This window comes from Lutra lutra, chromosome 10 (genome assembly GCF_902655055.1).
Source record: "Lutra lutra chromosome 10, mLutLut1.2, whole genome shotgun sequence".
Lineage (NCBI taxonomy): Eukaryota > Metazoa > Chordata > Mammalia > Carnivora > Mustelidae > Lutra > Lutra lutra.
The window spans coordinates 61,831,672-61,850,176 of NC_062287.1; the positions used below are offsets into that span (position 1 = coordinate 61,831,672).

Sequence of the window (18,505 nt, forward strand, 5' to 3'; positions counted from 1 at the left end):
ATTATTGGTGTAGAGAAATGCAACAGATTCTGCACATTTATTTTGTATCCTGCAACTTCACTGAATTTGTTTATTTTCTAGCAGTTTTTTGGTGGTCTTTCAGGTTTTCTATATAGTATCATGTCATCTGCAAATAATGAACATTTAACTTCTTCCTTGCTGATCCAGACACCTTTTATTTCTTTGTCGTCTGATTGCTGTGGCTAGGACTTCCAGTATACTATCTTCTTCTTTTTTTAAGATTTTATTTATTTATTTGAGAGAGAAAACGTGAGGAGGGGGAGGGGAGGGGGCAAAGGGAGAAGCAGACTCCTGATTGAGTAGAGAGCCCAACACAGGGTTCAATCCCAGGATGCTGGGATCATGTCCTGAGCCAAAGGCAGGTGCTTAACCAACTGAGCCACCCAGGCACCTCTCCAATACTATCTTGAATAAAAATGGTGAGAGTGGACATCCCTGTCCTATTTCTGACTGTAGTGGAAAGCTCTCAATTTTTCCCCATTTAGGATAACATTAGTGGTGGGTTTTCGTATCAGGCCCTTATTGTGCTGAAGTATGTTCCCTCTAAACCTACTTTGTTGAGGGTTTTTATCATGAATGGTTGTTGTACTTTGTCAAATGCTTTTTCTGCATCTACTGAAAGGATCGTGATTCTTATCCTTTATTAATATGATGCATCACATTGATTGATTTGCAAATATTAAACCATCCTTGCAGCCCAGGAATAAATCCCACTTGAATCTGGTGAATGATTATTTTAATGTATTGTTGGATTCTGTTTGCTAGAATGTTTTTGAGAATTTTTACATCTGTGCTCATCAGGGATATTGTCTGAAGTTCCCTTTTTTAGTGGTGTCTTTATATGGCTTTCTTGTCAAAGTAATGCTGGCCGCATAGAATGAATGCAGTTTTCCTTCCTTTTCTATTTTTTAGAATACTTTCGAAGAGATTAGGTATCAACTCTTCTTTAAATTTTTGGTAGAATTTGCCTGTGAAGCCATCTGGTCCTGGACTTTTGTTGCCATTGTGTCATATTGATAATGTTGTTGAACCCCTCTAAGGCTCAGTTTGCTTATCTGTAAAACAGGGACAATAATATTATCTACCTTAAAGGGTTTTTGTGAGGATTAAAAGGATTAATACAGGCAAAGTAGTTGATATTGTATATGGTTTGCAGTAAACAAGCATTCTATGCTGCATGTTATGGTATACTGCTTTTCATATATTTTTAAAATATTTTATTTATTTATTTGACAGAGACAGAGAGCACGAGTAGATAAAGAGGCAGGCAGAGAGAGAGGGAAAAGCAGGCTCCCTGCTGAGTAGAGAGCCCAATGTGGGGCTCAATCCCAGGACTTTGAGATCATGACCTGAGCTGAAGGCAGCGGCTTAACCCACAGAGCCACCCAGGCGCCCATCTTTTCATATTTCTTTATTCTTTTTCTTTTCTTTTTCTTTTTTTGTAAGTAGGCTCCATGCCCAGCGTGGGGCTTGAACTCATGATCCTGAGTTCAAGACCTGAGATGAGATCAATAATCAGACACTTAACTGACTGAGCCACCCAGGCACCCAATAATGGTAATCAGTGGTATCTTGGTGGTGTCAGTGATTTGGTGAGACCTCATGCTGGTGTTATTCCTCTCCTTGGAAACAGTGGAGTTGTCCCTATCACCAAAGGCAGCCTCTAAGATAACCTTCTAGCCCCATATCCACCGGAAAGCTCCTTTCTTTTAATCCTTAAAAACAAAGGGCAGATTACACATTCTTCTTGGTACCTCTTCTACTAGAGCAAAACCACTAAGGCCCCCCAAACAGAAAACTTTCATCCCAATAGGGCATTTTGCTCTTCATGAACATGTCATCTCTGTGCCTTTGTATGTGCTATTTCATCTGCTTGGTGTGGCTTTGCTCTTTGGAGCATTAGCTGCTTGACACATTCCCTCTGGCGTTTCCTCCCAGAGGAGGCCTTTCCTAGCCTCCTCAGGCCTCCTCTCCTTTCACTATGTCAGGCTCAGGGCTCCCAAGCACTTGCAGAGCATTTATCACACTGGTCTGTGATTGTGTGTTCGTCTGTCTCTGCAAGCATATTGTGAACTTCTGAGGGTGGGAACAGTTTCTATCTCACTCACTCACTCTGGTCTCCTGGTGGCCAGCACAGCCTTTAGTAGCTGTAGTTAGCTGTGGATCTCACCAGTGAATAGCAGCTGACTGGACACTGGGCACGGGTCCAGTAAGTGCTCACTGAGTGAGGGAATGAATTCAAGGTCTGGCTTCCCCTTTACTCCTTCCCCACTCTGGATCCACAGCAATTCACCAGCACCCCTTCTCTTTTATATACCCCTCACACCTAACTCTCTCCTGTCTTCAGAATCCAAGTTGGAGAGCATCAGGAAGGACGTTCTTACCCATGTGCAGAATGAGTGCTGGACCCGCAGCCAGCAACTCATAACAGAGCTCATGGATTTCACGGAGGTCTTCCAAACCATCAACTCAGACATTCATACCATTGCACAATGCTCCCAGAAGGTAGGCTCTTCCCATCTTTCCTTCCTAGCTTATCCAGGGGCCCATCTTGCTAACATGCTCAGCACACTCTTCTTCAGCTCTCTGGTGAGCTCCAGTAGGGCTTGATGCCTTTAAACTACGCTCACGTATGTGATCTGCCCTTACTAACTCTCACCCTGTTCTCATGGCCCTCAGTTAGGGAGAGGCTGTGGCATGATGAAAACCATGGTCCTGCTTTCAGAGAGAGTTCTGCTCTCTGTGACAGTCAGATCTAGGGATCTCTTGCCCCGTCAACAGGGTCGTGATTTGGTGAGGAGCTGTGCTGTCTTCACAGAAACCTGGGTCAGATGGGATCTGATCCCAATGTGCCCCTGATCCCAGTTGGGTAAAAGGTGGCTGCTGGGGTCTGGAGCCTCTAGCAGGTGGGATTGCCTCATAGGGATGAGCCCAAGCTGGTAGTTAGGGGTGTGGGGGTGCTGGTCTCATGCTGTGGGCCCTGCAGTTGAATGAGGCCAGTGAGCAGTACAACATGCTGGAGGAGCGAGTGGAATACATCCGGTCACTCCATGAACTCATCCGGAACCACTTTAGCATCTTTAGCGCTGAGAACGAGGCACTGGACATCTCGGTGAGAAGGCAATTCCAGAGGTCACTCATGCCTCCCAGCCCCCTGCCACCACACCTGCTTCGCTTGACTGTGCTCTGCTTGTCCCACAGCTCCTGGATGTGTGGGAGGCATTTCAATTTGAGAAAAGCCAGGCCTCAGAGTTCTTGCTCAGCAAGCGACACGCCATTGTGCCCAAGCTGAAGCACCTGATAGCCGCAGCCCTGGTGGAGCTGGAAGGCCTGATTGACAAGGCCCTATCTGGCCCCTTCATGGACCCCACGCAAGAGCAGAGGAGCACTGAGCGCCAGCTCATCTCTCTGGAGCGTCAGTTCCAGAACACAGCCAGCCACCTCAGTGAGCTGCATCACGCCTATGCCACCTTCACTGGTACTGAGGATCCCTGCCCCTCCCCCCATCCTGTGATAGACCCTCCAGCTGAGATAAGGGTCCTGTGTCCTGATTGTCCCTAAGCAAGTCTCGGGAATCACATAGCTTCCTTTTAATCTCTTTTATAAATGAAAACTGTAGGATAAAATCTTCTTACACTGGCTATGTCAAGGGTCATGCTTAGGGTGGGGAGACAGGGGCCTCACAGTCTGGTAGAGAAGGCAAATAGGTGAATGTTCCATTAGAATGTGATGGGGTTAGAGGGCTGAAAGCCTATGCAGGAGAAATGTAAAGGTGCCCACCTTGTAGTCCTTAGCCTACTCAACCCAGTTCCAGGCTGCAGGCCTAGATAAGATAGGTCTTGATAAGCCATAGGCACAGCTTCCAGCCAATGTGGTGTAGAGGGGCAGCTGCTGCGGGTCTCCCTGACCCATAGGAGTAGACCAGGGCAGAACTATTGATCTCAGCCCTCTGTACAATGGTGCAGCTAGGCTGGTTCCCTCCTTCTTTATAAAGAACTTTGTGGGCTCAAGTTTCTTTTCTCAGGTGCAGTCAGTTCTATCAGTTACTTTTATCCCCTGGAAGGTGACATTGCTTCTGAATTGCCTCTTGGCCAACTACCAACCACCAACTATTACCAGCTGTGCCTGTGGGCATCCTCAGTCCCAGGGCCATTGGGCCAGATATAAGGTGGAGGACACCCTGGACCGTCCTCAAGCAAGGAACATTTTCTTTCTTTTTTTTTTTTTTTTGTAAAGATTTTATTTATTTATTTGACAGAGAGAGATCACAAGCAGGCAGAGAGGCAGGCAGAGAGACAGGAGGAAGCAGGCTCCCTGCTGAGCAGAGAGCCCGATGCGGGACTCAATTCCAGGACTCCGAGATCATGACCTGAGCCGAAGGCAGCGGCTTAACCCACTGAGCCACCTAGGCGCCCCAGGAACATTTTCTTTGGCCAAGTATGGAAAGACCCTTGTCCCATACCATAACTGACATAGACCACAGAGCTTGAACTTTCCTCTAGGGATTGGGGATGTTTGTGGAAAAGCAGAGTGGGGACTCAGGCCTTGTGATGCTCGGCCCAGGAAACCCCACAGCACTGCTTTTAGCTCCTTCCATCCCCGGCTCTCTCTAATTAATACTACTCTTTATTTTTTATTATGTACCTTTTATTTTACTCAATACGTTTGACATTTGCTTGGTTTTATAACCACATTAACAACTATTTTGACATCTAAGGTTTACCGGTTTTGTTTACCCACTACCATTTTTTTAAGTCAACAATGAATGTTACAGTAGTTTCAGGTGTATAACATTGTGATTTGACAATTGATTCTATACATTATGGTGTGTGGACCACAATTGTAGCTACCACCTGTCCTCATACAATTCTATTACAGTACCACTAACTATATCCCTTTGCAGTCTCTTTCATCCCCATGACTTCTTCATTCCATAATGAGAGCTGTATCTCCCCCTCTCCTTCACCCATTGTGCCCAACCTCTCACCCCCTCCCCTCTGGCAACTCTGTTTGTTCTCTGTATTTAGGAATCTGTTTCTGCTTTTTGTTTGTTTATTCATTGTGGGGTTTGTTTGTTTGTTTCATATATAAGTGAAATTGTATGGTATTTGTCTTTCTCTGTCTGACTTATTTCATTTAGCATTATACCCTCTATGTCTATCCGTGTTGTCACACTACCATTTTTAGAAATGCCACATCTTTTCATTATTTTCATTCCTTCCTTAAATGGCTGTGATATTTTTTGAGTATTTGTTTTTTCTAAGAAGGGAGTTAGAGGTGTTAAAATTTCTAAGCTCTTTTTGTTTCTTTTTTTTTTAAGATTTTATTTATTTATTTGACAGACAGAGATCTCAAATAGGCAGAGAGGCAGGCAGAGAGAGGAGGAAGCAGGAGCCCCGCTGAGCAGAGAGCCCGATGTGGGACTCGATTCCAGGACCCTGGGATCCTAACCTGAGCAGAAGGCAGAGTCCTTAACCCACTGAGCCACCCAGGTGCCCCAATTTCTAAGCTCTTTATGCCTAGAATGATTTCATAATGTCCATACATCACAGCTTGGCTAAATACTGAATTCTGAAGTCACAAAATTTTTTCTCCAAACTTAGGCTATTGCATCATTGCCTTCTGATAGTTGGCATTGTGGGCAAATTTGATACCAATTTAACTTTTTTTCCGGATAGGTAATCTGTTTATCAGTTATTTGGTAATGGCTCTTAATATATTTGCTTGGTCTCCTTTCAGAATTCATACTTACTTATTGGATTTTCTGAATCTCTTCTCCATTTCTTTTATCTTCATCATCAGTCATTCCTTTACTCTGAATTCTGGAGAAATATCATGAGCTGTCTTATCAATTTCCACTCTCTGTAAATTCCACTGCATTTTAAAATATACACACATATTGTGTGTGTATGTGTGCTTATGTGCATGTGTATATGTATGTAAGTGTATGTGTAGATATTGGTTGCTAAGATCATTCCCTACCAGGGCTCCTCAGAGAGTGGATGATTTTAGGGCTATCTCAGGGTAGGTACAAGATGAGCCTAGAATATTTTTTAAATCCAGAAAGTAAGAGAGTAATAAATTCCTTTAATAAATAAGGGAGGAACATGTCAGGAAAAATAGGAATTGATTATCCACAGTAATAATAAATAGATAAATAAGTCAATGAGGGAGAAATGAGGACTTGCACTTATAGTAGAATGCCAAGAGTCAACTAGAGAAAATCTGGAGGGAAAAATAATCATTTTGCAAACATTCTGATAAATATTGGATCAGGTAAGGATCATCAGGGGATGTCAAATTTGGGAGCAAATTTGATGAGGAGTAGAACGTTTACATTGTCTTAAAGAGATTCTCCTCCAGAGACTACTTATTAGTTGCAAGGGGCAGGGTGAACTTTAGCAATTATTTAGTGGAGAAACTGGGCAACATTTTGACCAGGTGTTCAAAGATTAACATCACCAGTGAGGGACAGATAGACATCATATACCTCCAGGCATGGTACGCAGAGGACACAATACCTATTCAGTAGTCCAGCTGAAAATAAATAACTTCAGTCATTAAAACCATACAAAGACAACATGAACTTTTTGTGAACAAAAAAAGGGGGTCAATGTACTTCAAAGATGTCTGTTAGAAAAGATTAAGCCTGTGAGGAATGTTAAGAGAAGTTAAAGAGACATGACAGGTAAATGAGGTACTTGATCCTGGGCTGGATGCTGTCCTTGAGGGGAGGAAAGGGCTATATAGAACATTTTAGGTCAACTGACAAAATGGGAACACAGACTGTAGACTAAGGAATTCTGTCAATGTAAGATATGAAGTTGATCTCTGTACTACAGTTATGTAAGAGAATATCCCTGTTCTTAGGAAATACACATTTGAGTTTGGGGATAATAGGGCCATGAAATATGTAACTTACCCTTAAATAGTTCAGAAAAGAATTATGTATTTTTGTATACATATGACTATACACACACAGAGCATGTAAACACAAATGATAAAGAAAACGGGTCAAATGTTAACAAAAGGTGAATCTTTAGAAATGGTATATAGATACTCTTGTTACAGCTTTTGCCTGCAACTTTAAAAGATGAAATCACAGGGCGTCTGGGTAGCTCAGTCCGTTAAGTGTCCAACTCTTGATTTTGGCTTGGGTTATGATCTCAGGGTTGTTGAGAGTGACTCCCTCATTGGCCTCTGCCCTCAGAGTAAAGTCTACTTAAGATTCTCTCCTTCTCCCCGCCGCCCCAATCTCCGCTCATGTGCATGCTCTCTTAAAAAAAAAAAAAAAAGTGAAATCACTTCCAGATATTTTTTTTAAAGATTTTATTTATTTATTTGACAGAGATCACAAGTAGGCAGAGAGGCAGGCAGAGAGAGAAGAGGAAGCAGGCTCCCCGCGGAGCAGAAAGCCCAATGTAGGGCTCGATTCCAGGATCCTGGGATCATGACCTGAGCCGAAAGCAGAGGCTTCAACCCACTGAGCCACACGGGCGCCCCCAGATAAAGCTTTAAAATGCAGTGGAATTCACTGAGTAGATACCACAGCACATGTCTGTCAGAGGATATTTGCTCTTAATACTCAAGTTTGTCCTTCTCTTCTCACATGTCTGGAAATATAGTGCCTGTTCTTTCTTATAGAGGAAGTTCCTCATTTGTCCAATATTTGATGTTGAGACAATTGCTACTAAAGATTATATGAGTGTGTAGCCAGATCTTTTGAGTCAGACAGAGAATGATTGGAAGAGTTTAAATTTACTACCTTTTTTTTTGGTCGGATGAGAGCTTTGATAGCCTGATAGTGATTCTAAGCCTTTCAATATTCTGATCTTCTCCGTGACGGATGATGCTTACACTTAAAGGATGCATGATTCCCAGCATCTGAGCTTTATTTTATCACTTTTTCTCTCACTCAAGAAAGTAAACTGGAATTCAAATGAATGAGAATGACAATTTTACTGCAATATTCTTAAACCTGGTCTGATGTCTTTTAATTGCAATCCCAGTACCATAATGATAATTATTATTATTTTTAAAGATTTATTTGAGAGACAGCATGTGCATACACATGCATAGTGGGGAGGGGCTGGGGGAGAGAAACCCCAAGCAGACTCCCCACTGAGTATGGAGCTGATGTGGGGCTCTGTCTCACTACCCATGAGATCATGACCTTAGCCGAAACCATGATATTATGAGATACGAAGGGAGGGAAGGATGACCAGAAGTACACAAAATAGGAAGCATCATCATTTACCCTCCATGGTCCTCTCTGTGGGCTAGATCTTTACCATATGCATCTCACTGGATTTGTCCAGCTGCTTGTTGTGTGCCTATACTGTGCACAGGGCTTGCAGTATACCAGTGGACAAAGAAAAAACCCCTGCCTCACAGGCCCATCACTATGGCTGGGAGAAAAAGATAACAAATAATAAACATAAAATATAACCAAATCAAAAAAAATATATATAACCAAATCACGGAGTATTTTAGAAACTGAGAAGTTGCACAGAAAAAAGAAGAGAGCAAGTAAGAGGTGTCAGGAATGGCAGAGAGGGTAGGTAGCAGTTCATAACAGCTTGGGCTACCCAGGCCACATGTGGATGGACTTGAATTGGTGAGGGAGTGAGGTATATGGTCCTCTGAGGGGACAGTGTTCCAGAAGAATGAACTGCCCATCAGAAGCCCTCAGCAGAAAGGAGCATGCCTGGTGCATCCCAGCAACAGGAAGCACTGTCCCTTGGATGGTCCCCACCTGCATTGTACTGAACAACTTTGGCTACCCCAGCCCTGGCACTTTTAGACGCTTGTTTCTGCCATTACAGGCTCCTGACTAACCATTGCTCACCATGGCCCCTGCCCCCAGCCTAGGCCTAAGCCTGCCCTATCCCACAGGGGACGAGAGTCCTGTGCCCTTGCCAGTCTGTGGGACCCGTCTGATTGTGCAGCAACAGCGCATCTGGCACCTGTACCGAGTCATCTCCGAGAACATCAGCGAATGGAAGTGCATGGCTTTTGCCAAGGTGCCAACACTCTCAGAGCTCCTGCCTGAGTGGAGAGGCTGCAGGGGGAAGGTGAGGGAAGGGTCTCCAGCTGACAGTGAACCTTCCTCCCTCTAGTTCAGCATGACTATAGCCCAGGAGAAGACAGAAGGCTGGCTGAGGGAGGCAGCCCACATGAGTACAAGCCTGGGGCTGCACAGCCCAGTCTTGCAGTGCTGCATACTCATGGTGGAGGAGTTCCGTAGCTACCTGCCATTACTGACCAAGCTGGGCAGCCTCCAGCTCCAGAACTTCCAAGCCCTTCTACGAGGTGTGTTTTGGGTAGAGTCAGGGCTAGGGGAGGTGGGTGGGGTTGTGGTGGGGAGAAAAGGACTTGGGGATTAGAACAAGTAACAACTTTGTTCCTTGCTGCTCCTGTGGGCAACACCTTTCCTCCCTGGGTTGCTCCCTGCCTTGCTCCCACAGGGACCAATATTTCTAGCCTCCTGCACCATCATGTGGGTCCTCTCTGCTGCCTTGGGCTAGACTCAGGCTCGAATCTTAGCTCTGTGCTCTGTGTTGTGCCCTGGACCCTACATTCTGAGTTCTTGGCTCTATGTTGTACTTTCAGATCTTCTGCTGGGGAGCTGGCCTGGGCTGGGCTCAGGGTTGCAGATCTGAGACTCTGGGATATGGGCCAGACTCTGCCGTATACCAGGTGTTGCTCTGACTTGTCTCCTCTACCTCCAGCCTTAGGTCTAGACAGTCTCTGCAACATGGAACTCCTAACACTGGGCCAGCTGCTCACTTGTCCACTGCTGGATTTTGCAGATCGAATCAATCAGGTAGGGCCCTCCAGAGAAAGGGAGTTGGTCCAAACCCAGGACCTATTTGCTAAGCTGTAATAGATCCAGTTAAGTTCCAGCAACCCCTTGCAACAGGGGGCCGTAGATTTTGGCTTGTGGTTGGGAAGGTGGGAAGCTGAGTTTGCTATCCTGCCTTGAGGGTTTGGGGATCTGATGGGTGTTTTCAGACTCTGACTGAGAGATGCCCCACTCCCAAAGTTGTGGGCACACAGGATAGCAGATGTCCCCCAACACCTGCCCTTTTCCAACATGAACTGATTAAGGTACTGTCCTCCACTGAAACCTTGGAAAAGAGTGGGTTTCAAGGCAGCAGCTTTAGGTCAAACTATGCTACAGATGGCCTATCTGAAGCCAAATGGTCCTACTCTCCATCTCTGACACTTCCACTCCCCTGAGCCCTGGCCCGTGAGTCCCAGCTTCAAGGCTATCCCCTGAGGCATCACCCAGTGCTGGTTCCTGAGACCCAGCTGTTCCAGATCTGGCAGTGTGAAAACGAACGAATCCACGCGCAAGATACCCTACGGCGGCTACAGCGGGTCTGGGAAGCACGCCAGCTGCGACTCATCAACTTCATCCTGCATGTACCCTATGAGCCCCCAGCCGTGGAGCGCTCCAAGAAGCAAATGATCCGCAGCCCCCAGTGGGAAGTGGTGGGCAAGGACAGTGGCACCTTCATCCTTTCAGGTGAGACCAGGGTTTGCTGCTGGGTGATAGCCCACTGCCAGGGGCCATTTTTGTCCACCAGGTCCACCAAGCCCTGTGGGATCTAGATTCTCCAGCCAGGGCCTCTTCCTTACTGGACAGGATACACCAGTCTGTCCTGAGACAGTGTCTTTCATGTCACTCCTATCAAGTCTTAATCTTGGGAGCTCCCTCCTCCTGCCCATGCTGTTTCTTTAGCAAAGGTCCTTCCCTTTCTGGGTGTACTAAGAAATCCCTCACAGTGATGATATCTCTCCATTTTCCAGTGCTCTTTCCTTTAGATGGCATCCTGCTGTCTGAGCTTTTGCCCCACTCATTTACTCTTATCTGCTTTCTCTGAGCCAAACATAGGAGACGTGGAGGTTCACAGACAGAAGTGCTGTCCCTCAGGAGCTCCCAGTCCAGTGAGAGAGGACAATAGAATAGAGATGACTGCATGGTGAAGAATCTAACTGAGGGCAGTCGAATCTCAGAAAGAGGACCAATTTTAAAGGACTGAAGAGAGTCAGAGGAATCTTCTCTTCCCATAGACAAAGGCTTCAGGCTGACTCCTGAAGGATTAGAAGTTTGCCAAACTTACAGGAAGAAAAGGGCATCCTAGGCAGAGGGAACGACATACATACAGGCACCAAGATGGCATAGTTAGGGAATTGCCAGTAGAAGAGAAATTCTCTTATCCAACCCACTTGAAACCCAATTGGCAAATTCAGTCAGTTAAATAGGAAGATCATAAAAAAATGATGTATATATGGCTTAAGATTTTTTACTTTAGCTTAAAACATATAAATATACATTTATTTATTAACCTTTTGGCTGAAGGACAAGAGCTTTACTTTGATTTGCAGTTAATAATAGAAGTTCCTCACTGCCCTTTCCCACATTAATGCACAGTCCACCATTTCTGCTCCCAACTTCTGTAAAGTTGAGCAGTGATGTGAAGACACTTATGAAGTTGCTGGAGTACAGAATTTTTCTAGATTTTTATTACAATTTCCAATTTTTAAAAATTGGCCTGTACATAATTTAATATGCTTTATCAACTCACCTTTACTGAAGGCTTTCCATAGTTTCCATAGAACCAGGAACTCTTTCCCCACCCATATTTAAATGGTTAACATAATATCAGATCAAACTCTGTAATTAGGATTATAACTCACATGAACAGGCTTACAAACACACTCTGACTCTAGGTGAGCATAATTCTCAACTAGTGGAAGAAAACATGTTTGGGTCTTCTAGAGAATAGCTTGAGAACTGTTGAGTGTCGGTGTTATTTGGGTAATAGTTATCTCTGCCCTTACCCCATCAACTGCCAGCTCAGCTCAGCTGGAACCCACTCTTCCTTAGATTATGGCAGCCTGCAGGATTCTATCCAGGAAAGTCTTCAGGTGTTGTTCAAGATCCTGGCCATCCAAAAGTCGGGAGACTTAAACAAAGCAGCTTTGGAGTGGGTGACCATCATGCATAGCCTGAGTGAGTGCAGGCCTCTAGCTGGATGAATGGGTGGGACCTGAGGTGGGTTGGCCTGGAGGGATGGGGTTAAGAGGTGGGGGTTGGGTGGGGGCAAGATCAGAAGGACAAAGTGAGGATCCCCTTCAGAGCCACTTCTTGGGCTGAGGTGACCAGGTGAAATCTTATTCACGGTGAAAGTTTGCTGTCTTCCAAACAAGGTCCCTGGATCCTGCTGAGTATTTTGGGATGGGGCACCCTGAGAGGTGAGGACCAGCTGGACCCCCTAGCAGAAGCTAAAACCCCAGTCTCCCTCCAGTGTTCCTCTCACTGCTCACACAGGTGCCCTGCTGGAGGTGTGGGTGACTTTCCAGCAGCAGTGGATTTTTCTGAATAAAGTTCTGCATGAGATGAAGATCGAGTTTCCTAGTCCTGACCTGGTAGGGAAGAAGGGTGAGGCAGGTGGACAAGGGCTAGTGTGTTGTCGTGGGGCTTAGGCAGGAAGGGAGAGCTTCCCTCACTTTTATCTCCTCTCACCGCAGAACTCCCGGTTCAAGGCCACAGACGATCAGTATCGGACCCTGATGCAGATCTCTGTAGATGACCCCTGGGTTCTGTCACTTATCGTGCCCAGTGTCAAGCGGAGCCCTCATTTCCAAGGCCAGCAGCTGCAACAGCTGCTGCAGGCAGGCTCCGTGGAGCTGGAGGGCATCATTATGGCCCTGAAGAGTGTGCTCTATCGGGTGTGTGCTCATTTCCCCCGCCTCTTCTTCCTCAGCGATAGCGAGCTGGTGGCCCTGCTGGCTGCCCCCCTGGAGTCCTGCGAGGCCCAGCTATGGGTACGGCGCTGCTTTCCTCATGTGCACGCTGTGAGCTTCACGTCCAGCCCACTTGACGAAAAGGTGGATGACCGGGAGGCAAGCCCAAATGCATCGACCTGTGTGGAGGCGCTGGCAGTGCTAGGGGCAGGCGGCGAGGAGGTAAAGTTGCCGAGGTCCATTCCTCTGCATTCAGATCTCCCCAAGTGGCTGGCCTCTCTGGAGAAGTTCCTGCGTCTGGCGCTGGTGCACAAGTTGCAGGGTTGTGTGGCTTCCCGTCTCACTCTGGGCCCATCGCTAGATGAGGCCTCTAGGCAGCTGCCCCAGGAGAGCCAGCCGGCCCCACAAGCTATTGCCCACCACTGGCTGCACGTGGTCCAGGCCTTCCCGTGGCAGTGTGTGCTGGTGGCAGAGGAGGTGGTATGGCGGGCAGAGATGGAGGAGGCTCTGCTGGAGGGGAAGACCCCTGCCATGGTCCGCGTGCATGTGTGCAAGCTCGAGGCACTGGTGAATTTTATACGGGCCCAGAGGGCCTCCCAGGGTGAGCAGCCCCTGGGCTCTGTCCGCCAGGCCAGCCTGCTCAGTGCCCTGCTGGCCATGGCAGTGACTCACCGGGATATAGCACAGATGCTGCAGGAGCACCAGGTCAGTGATCTGACAGATTTCCACTGGGCTCGCCAACTCAAATATCACCTAGGTTCACCTCATGTCATCCCCCAGAGTCCCCTGCAGAGTCTCAAGACTATCGCATCTGCTGTGACTTCTCCGTCGCCAGCTGCATGCTGGATAGACGTTCTCGGCCGGTCCTTCCTTTACAATTATGAGTACCTGGGTCCCAGACTGGGGTCTCTGCCCAGCCTGCTGCCTGAGCGGCCAGCCCTGGTACTGTTGCTGGCCTTGGAGGAGGTGGCCTGTGGGACTCTACTGGGCCCTGATGGAGTAGGCAAGGCAACCACGGTGAAGAGCCTAGCACGGGCCCTGGGGCGCCAGCTGGTGACAATGCCTTGCCTGCCTCAGATAGAGGCCCAGAGTCTAAGCAACTACCTGAACGGTGCCTTGCAGGGTGGTGCCTGGCTGCTGTTGGAAGGGGCTCAGCGCCTGCCCCTTGGCTTGCTGTCTGCCCTGGGCCAGCGCCTGGCTGAACTGCACCACCTCTATGCCCCACTGTACCAGGCGGCCTCCCGAAGCCCCAGCACTGTTGACCCCACACAACCCCAGCTCCTCGGCAGTGGCTTCTTTGAGAAACACCATGTGTACATACGCCTTGGCTACGGCTCTCTCCTGACACTGCGTTCCCTGAGCCCTGCTGTGCCTGCCAACCTGCACTTGCTTCTGCGGCCTGTGGCCTTGACACTGCCTGACCTTCAGCGAGTGGCAGAGCTGACCCTGCTAGGTGCAGGGATGCGGGATGCCTCCCGCATGGCTTCCCGCTTATCTAAATTCTTCTCCCTAGAGCTTGAGCTGGCATCAGCGCCCCTGCCCTGCCGTTTGCCCCTGCTCCAGCACATACTGGAAGACATGATACAGAATTTAAATGTGACCAAGGAGGAGCCCAAGTCCCAGCAGCCCCACAGCCTGGTTGTGACCGAAGAGGCTGCCCTACTGCGTGCTCTGCTACGCTCGCCACTGTTCAGCACCCTCAGTGGTCTCCACCTGCACAACCTCCAAGAGCTGCTCTGTGGGCTTTTCCCTAATGCCAGGCAGGTGCTGGCAGAGCCTGAGGCACACACGCTGAGGAAACCATTGCTGGTGGAGGAATTGCCACAGATAGGCATTCATCCCAGCCCTGATATTTTGGGATCCCTAGAGCAGCTGAGCCAGGCCCTGGGCCGGGCTTTGGGTATTATACTCCTGGGCCCCGCAGGCAGTGGCAAGACCACTTGTTGGCACAGCTTATTTAAGATCCAGAATCAGCTGGCGGCCAGGGAGGATGCCTCAATCCAAGGCTGCCAGCCAGTGGAGGTCACGCACCTATATCCCAATGTCCTCAGCCCCCAGGAGTTCCTGGGATGGCTAGATGGCCCCTGCTGGCACCAGGGTGTCTTCCCGAGGCTGCTGCGTGCAGCCAGTCCATGTAAGACTGTGGGCCTGAGGGGGCCACCACAGGAATCAGTGGGGATCCAGCACTGGATAATATGTGATGGGGTAGCCAATGCCTCTTGGCTGGACCCCATCACTTGCCTCCTGAAAGATGCCCCCCAGCTCAGCCTCCCCAGTGGTCAGCAGATAGCACGACCCCCAGGTACTTTTCTCCTGATGGAGGTGGGAGATGCAACAGGCATGTCTCCCACAGTGGTGAGTCAATGTGCCCTAGTCTGGTGTGGTGGGGAGCAGACGTGGCAGGGGATGCTTAGCGTCCTGATGGCAGCCCTGCCGCACGAGTACCACCTGCATCTCCACACGGTCGCTGAGCTCAACCACCTGGCTGAAGTGCTGGTGCCAGCAACTTCCAATTCCCTCACCTGCCAGGGGCACCAGCTCTCTGCTGCATGTTCATAGGGCAGCGGGCTGTTTGCCCAGGTGTGGCTGAAGTCACCAGGTCTGGCCCGTATCTTTGCGTTGTCTGCTTGACCCCCACCTGAGGACAGATGAGGGGGAGAAGGCACACATTCTCAGGTGAAGGGAAGGGAAGGGGAAGGGATGGCTGGAGATAGGGCCTTGAGGAGAGCTGGCATATAGCTGGTGCCTGGCACATGAGTTCTTTGGTGGGCTTGGGTCAGGGGACTGAAAGTGGACAGTGACAGAGCCAGTCTCTACTCTCTCCCCCCAACCTTTTTCCTGCCCGGGCTCCTCTTCTGGCCATGGTGACCTTTGCAGAAGACCTCAGCTTTAGCGATCCTGTGGCCCAAAGCTTCAAGTCCTCAAAAGTAGCTCTCTGAACCCGTCCCAGGTTGACAATGAAGATGTACCTAATCAGCACAAGAACATTTGCTGGCTGTCAGCAGCTTTCTTTTTGCATTGATCTGGGGCTTTGGAGCCCACCTGCCCTCCAGGTATCTGCAGGGGCGGGGTTGGAAGTGGGGATGCTGAGGGCTGAGATGGACTGGTGCATGGAAGTTAAAAACTCAGGTGACATCACTGTTGGTGGGGGCGGAGGGGGGGAGTGGAATGTGTGAGTGCGTCACAAATGGAACTGTTGTCACTATCGGACCCTTTTGCCCATACATCCATCTGAACAGGCTCTGGCCCCTCTTTGATACCTTCTTGAGGGGTTCTATTAGCTGCCTCTCCAACTATCCTGAGCCACCGCCTTCAGCCTTGGTGTTTGATCTACATGTGTGTCCTGATAATGGGACATTGGTCCCCTTCACTGGCCATTACCTGGGTAGCCGCATCAGGGGGCCTCTGGGAGCCTTCAACCCTTCTCCACAGGTGTGAAGACAGTGGGGCAGCAGTTGGGGTTGGGGTTCAAGGAGATATCCTGGGGGAGTCCACGTTCTAGGCCCAGCTAAGGTCTACCTGCCCCTGTTCTTTGATACGTTCTCATAATCACAAGAATACGTGAAGTGTTCTGCAAGTGCAGCTCTAAGATGAGACCCCTAGACTTTGGCTTTCAGCTAAATTACTATCTAAACTGGAGCTGTCCCAGTAATCCCTGCTCCTGTGCCATAGATCCGAACGGCTCTTGTATGTGGTGGACCTGCTTCTGTCGGAGGGACACCCAGTGCTGCTGGCTGGAGAGAGGCGACCGGGAAGTCCACCTTTGTGGAGTGCTCGTGGAGCCGCATCATCCCTATGTGTGCAGCCCCATCCACCCTGCCTTCACTCCCATTCCACCTACGCCTGCTGCTGAGTCGAGGGGTCCAGGGCCAAGCACAGGCTGCCCCGTGGCCTGGGCCACCACTGATTCTAAAGGCTCCCTCCTCTTCCTGCTGGAGGATCTGCACCTGGCCGCTTCTGGTAAGGAACTGGGTAGAGGGAAGGAAGGAGTCCTTGTGTTCTCTTGAGGCTGTAAAGTCCCTAACAATATTTGCTGATTCCCAGTTAGACACCTACAGACCAAATCTCAGCAATCCATTCTTAGTATCTTCTCATTGTATGTATGCTTCCTGAACAATCATAACCCTCCCGTGACCTTATCCACCATCTCTGTGTTGGCTGCTAAATACTTATCCCCAGGCCAGGATGTTCTTCTAAGCACTAGACCTGTTTATCCAACTACTTACTGTGTATCTCTACGTTGTTGTCCCATTGGCACTTCAGATTCAACTCATCATCTTACCCCTAAAATCTGCTTCTGTCCTCTATTAACTAGTACAACCATCCATCCAGTAACTCAAGCCAGGAATCTCATTGACATCTCCCCCTTTCTTACCAAAATCCATTCACAGTGTCTCTCAATTTAGCATTCCTATATATCTCTCAAATCTTTCCACTTATTTCCATTCCATCTTCCCTGGTTCAGAAAGTCATTACCTGAAATGCTGGTGAATGCTTTTGCAAGGCTCCTTGCAATGAGGCTTTCTTCTCTAGGCTCGAACACGCTGTACTCCAACTAGAGTCAGCTATGTACAGGCATTCAATAAATCAAGCTTCCGCTAGCCTCTGGGATTGCGGTCCTTTCTGCCTTCCCTGTATTTATCTGGCTAAATCCTTATTCTTTACAGATAATCTCAGTCAGTGTGTTCTCTAGGAAACCCGAGCCTCCAGGCTAGGTTAGACACTCATCTCGTGTTCCATAAAAAATTTTTGGCAACCATAGTTTTATGATTATATGTTTACTTGTTTATGCTTATTCTGAGCTTCATGAGAAGAGAGATTCAGATTTGTCTTACTCATTTTGATAGACTCAATAGGAAGTAAGTGCTCAGTAAGAGTTGGTACAAGCAAAGATTAGAAAGGAAAGGGGAAATTGTGATAAAAGTTAGCAATATTGAAGTTTAAAGTTTCTAAAGTGGTATGCCCCTAGATGATGACAGGTTTGAATATGGCCATGGGAATGGGCAGAATTGGAGTCAGGGAAGTCAGTGGTCTAAAGCATTAGCTGGATTGTCCAGTTAGACCTGAATATGGGATGTAGAAAACTTGAATCAGGTGGTGTATAATTTATTGAGGACTATGTGCTGCATGTTTTATCTATGTCATCTTTAGGGTCTATAAAAGCCTATTAAGATGGAGATTTTGAGGGGAACCTGGGTGGCTCAAATGGTTAAATGTTGGCCTTCAGGGCAGGTCCTGATCTCTAGGTCCTGGGATCCAGCCCCCGTGGGGCTCCCCGATCAAGTGAGGAGTCTGCTTCTCCCTCTCCATCTGCCTCTCCCACTTCTTGTGCTCTCTCTGTCTCTGTCTCTCTCTCAAATGAATAAATACATTCTTATAAAAAGAGGAGATATGTTATGGGCATTTTAAAGATGATGAAACTGAAAGATTTTATAATTTGCCTAAGACACTCAAGCCAGTTAAGTGTCAGAACCAAGATTAAAATTTAAGTCTGTGTAACACTAAAACTTGTAATTTTCTACAACTATATTATTTGGGCCTTTAGGTGAATTTGCACAAATAATCAAATTGTCAGTGGAAAATAGAAAGAGTAAATTCAGATCTGTGAATAGCAACTGAGAAGAGATTTCAACAGGAAGGTTGAAAACATTGCAAACAATGCTGTGGAGTGAAGTATATTACAGTTGGCAGTGTAAAAGATATCCCAGGGTGACAGCCACCAAAACAT

General features: G+C 47.8%; 1 protein-coding gene across 1 annotated transcript in view; it reads left to right on the plus strand.

Annotated features, from left to right (window-relative positions):
• Positions 1-18,505, plus strand: part of DNHD1 (dynein heavy chain domain 1) — a 78,102-nt gene that overhangs the window by 33,269 nt on the left and 26,328 nt on the right. Inside the window, 22 exon segments of the mRNA XM_047690478.1 lie at positions 2,369-2,526; positions 3,008-3,182; positions 3,185-3,499; positions 8,917-9,044; positions 9,141-9,333; positions 9,753-9,847; positions 10,345-10,552; positions 11,918-12,043; positions 12,362-12,459; positions 12,562-15,306; positions 15,308-15,334; positions 15,336-15,389; positions 15,392-15,443; positions 15,646-15,696; positions 15,699-15,752; positions 15,755-15,830; positions 16,017-16,211; positions 16,450-16,517; positions 16,520-16,546; positions 16,549-16,604; positions 16,606-16,672; positions 16,675-16,737. Coding sequence (XP_047546434.1) covers positions 2,369-2,526; positions 3,008-3,182; positions 3,185-3,499; positions 8,917-9,044; positions 9,141-9,333; positions 9,753-9,847; positions 10,345-10,552; positions 11,918-12,043; positions 12,362-12,459; positions 12,562-15,306; positions 15,308-15,334; positions 15,336-15,389; positions 15,392-15,443; positions 15,646-15,696; positions 15,699-15,752; positions 15,755-15,830; positions 16,017-16,211; positions 16,450-16,517; positions 16,520-16,546; positions 16,549-16,604; positions 16,606-16,672; positions 16,675-16,737 — 5,031 coding nt within the window.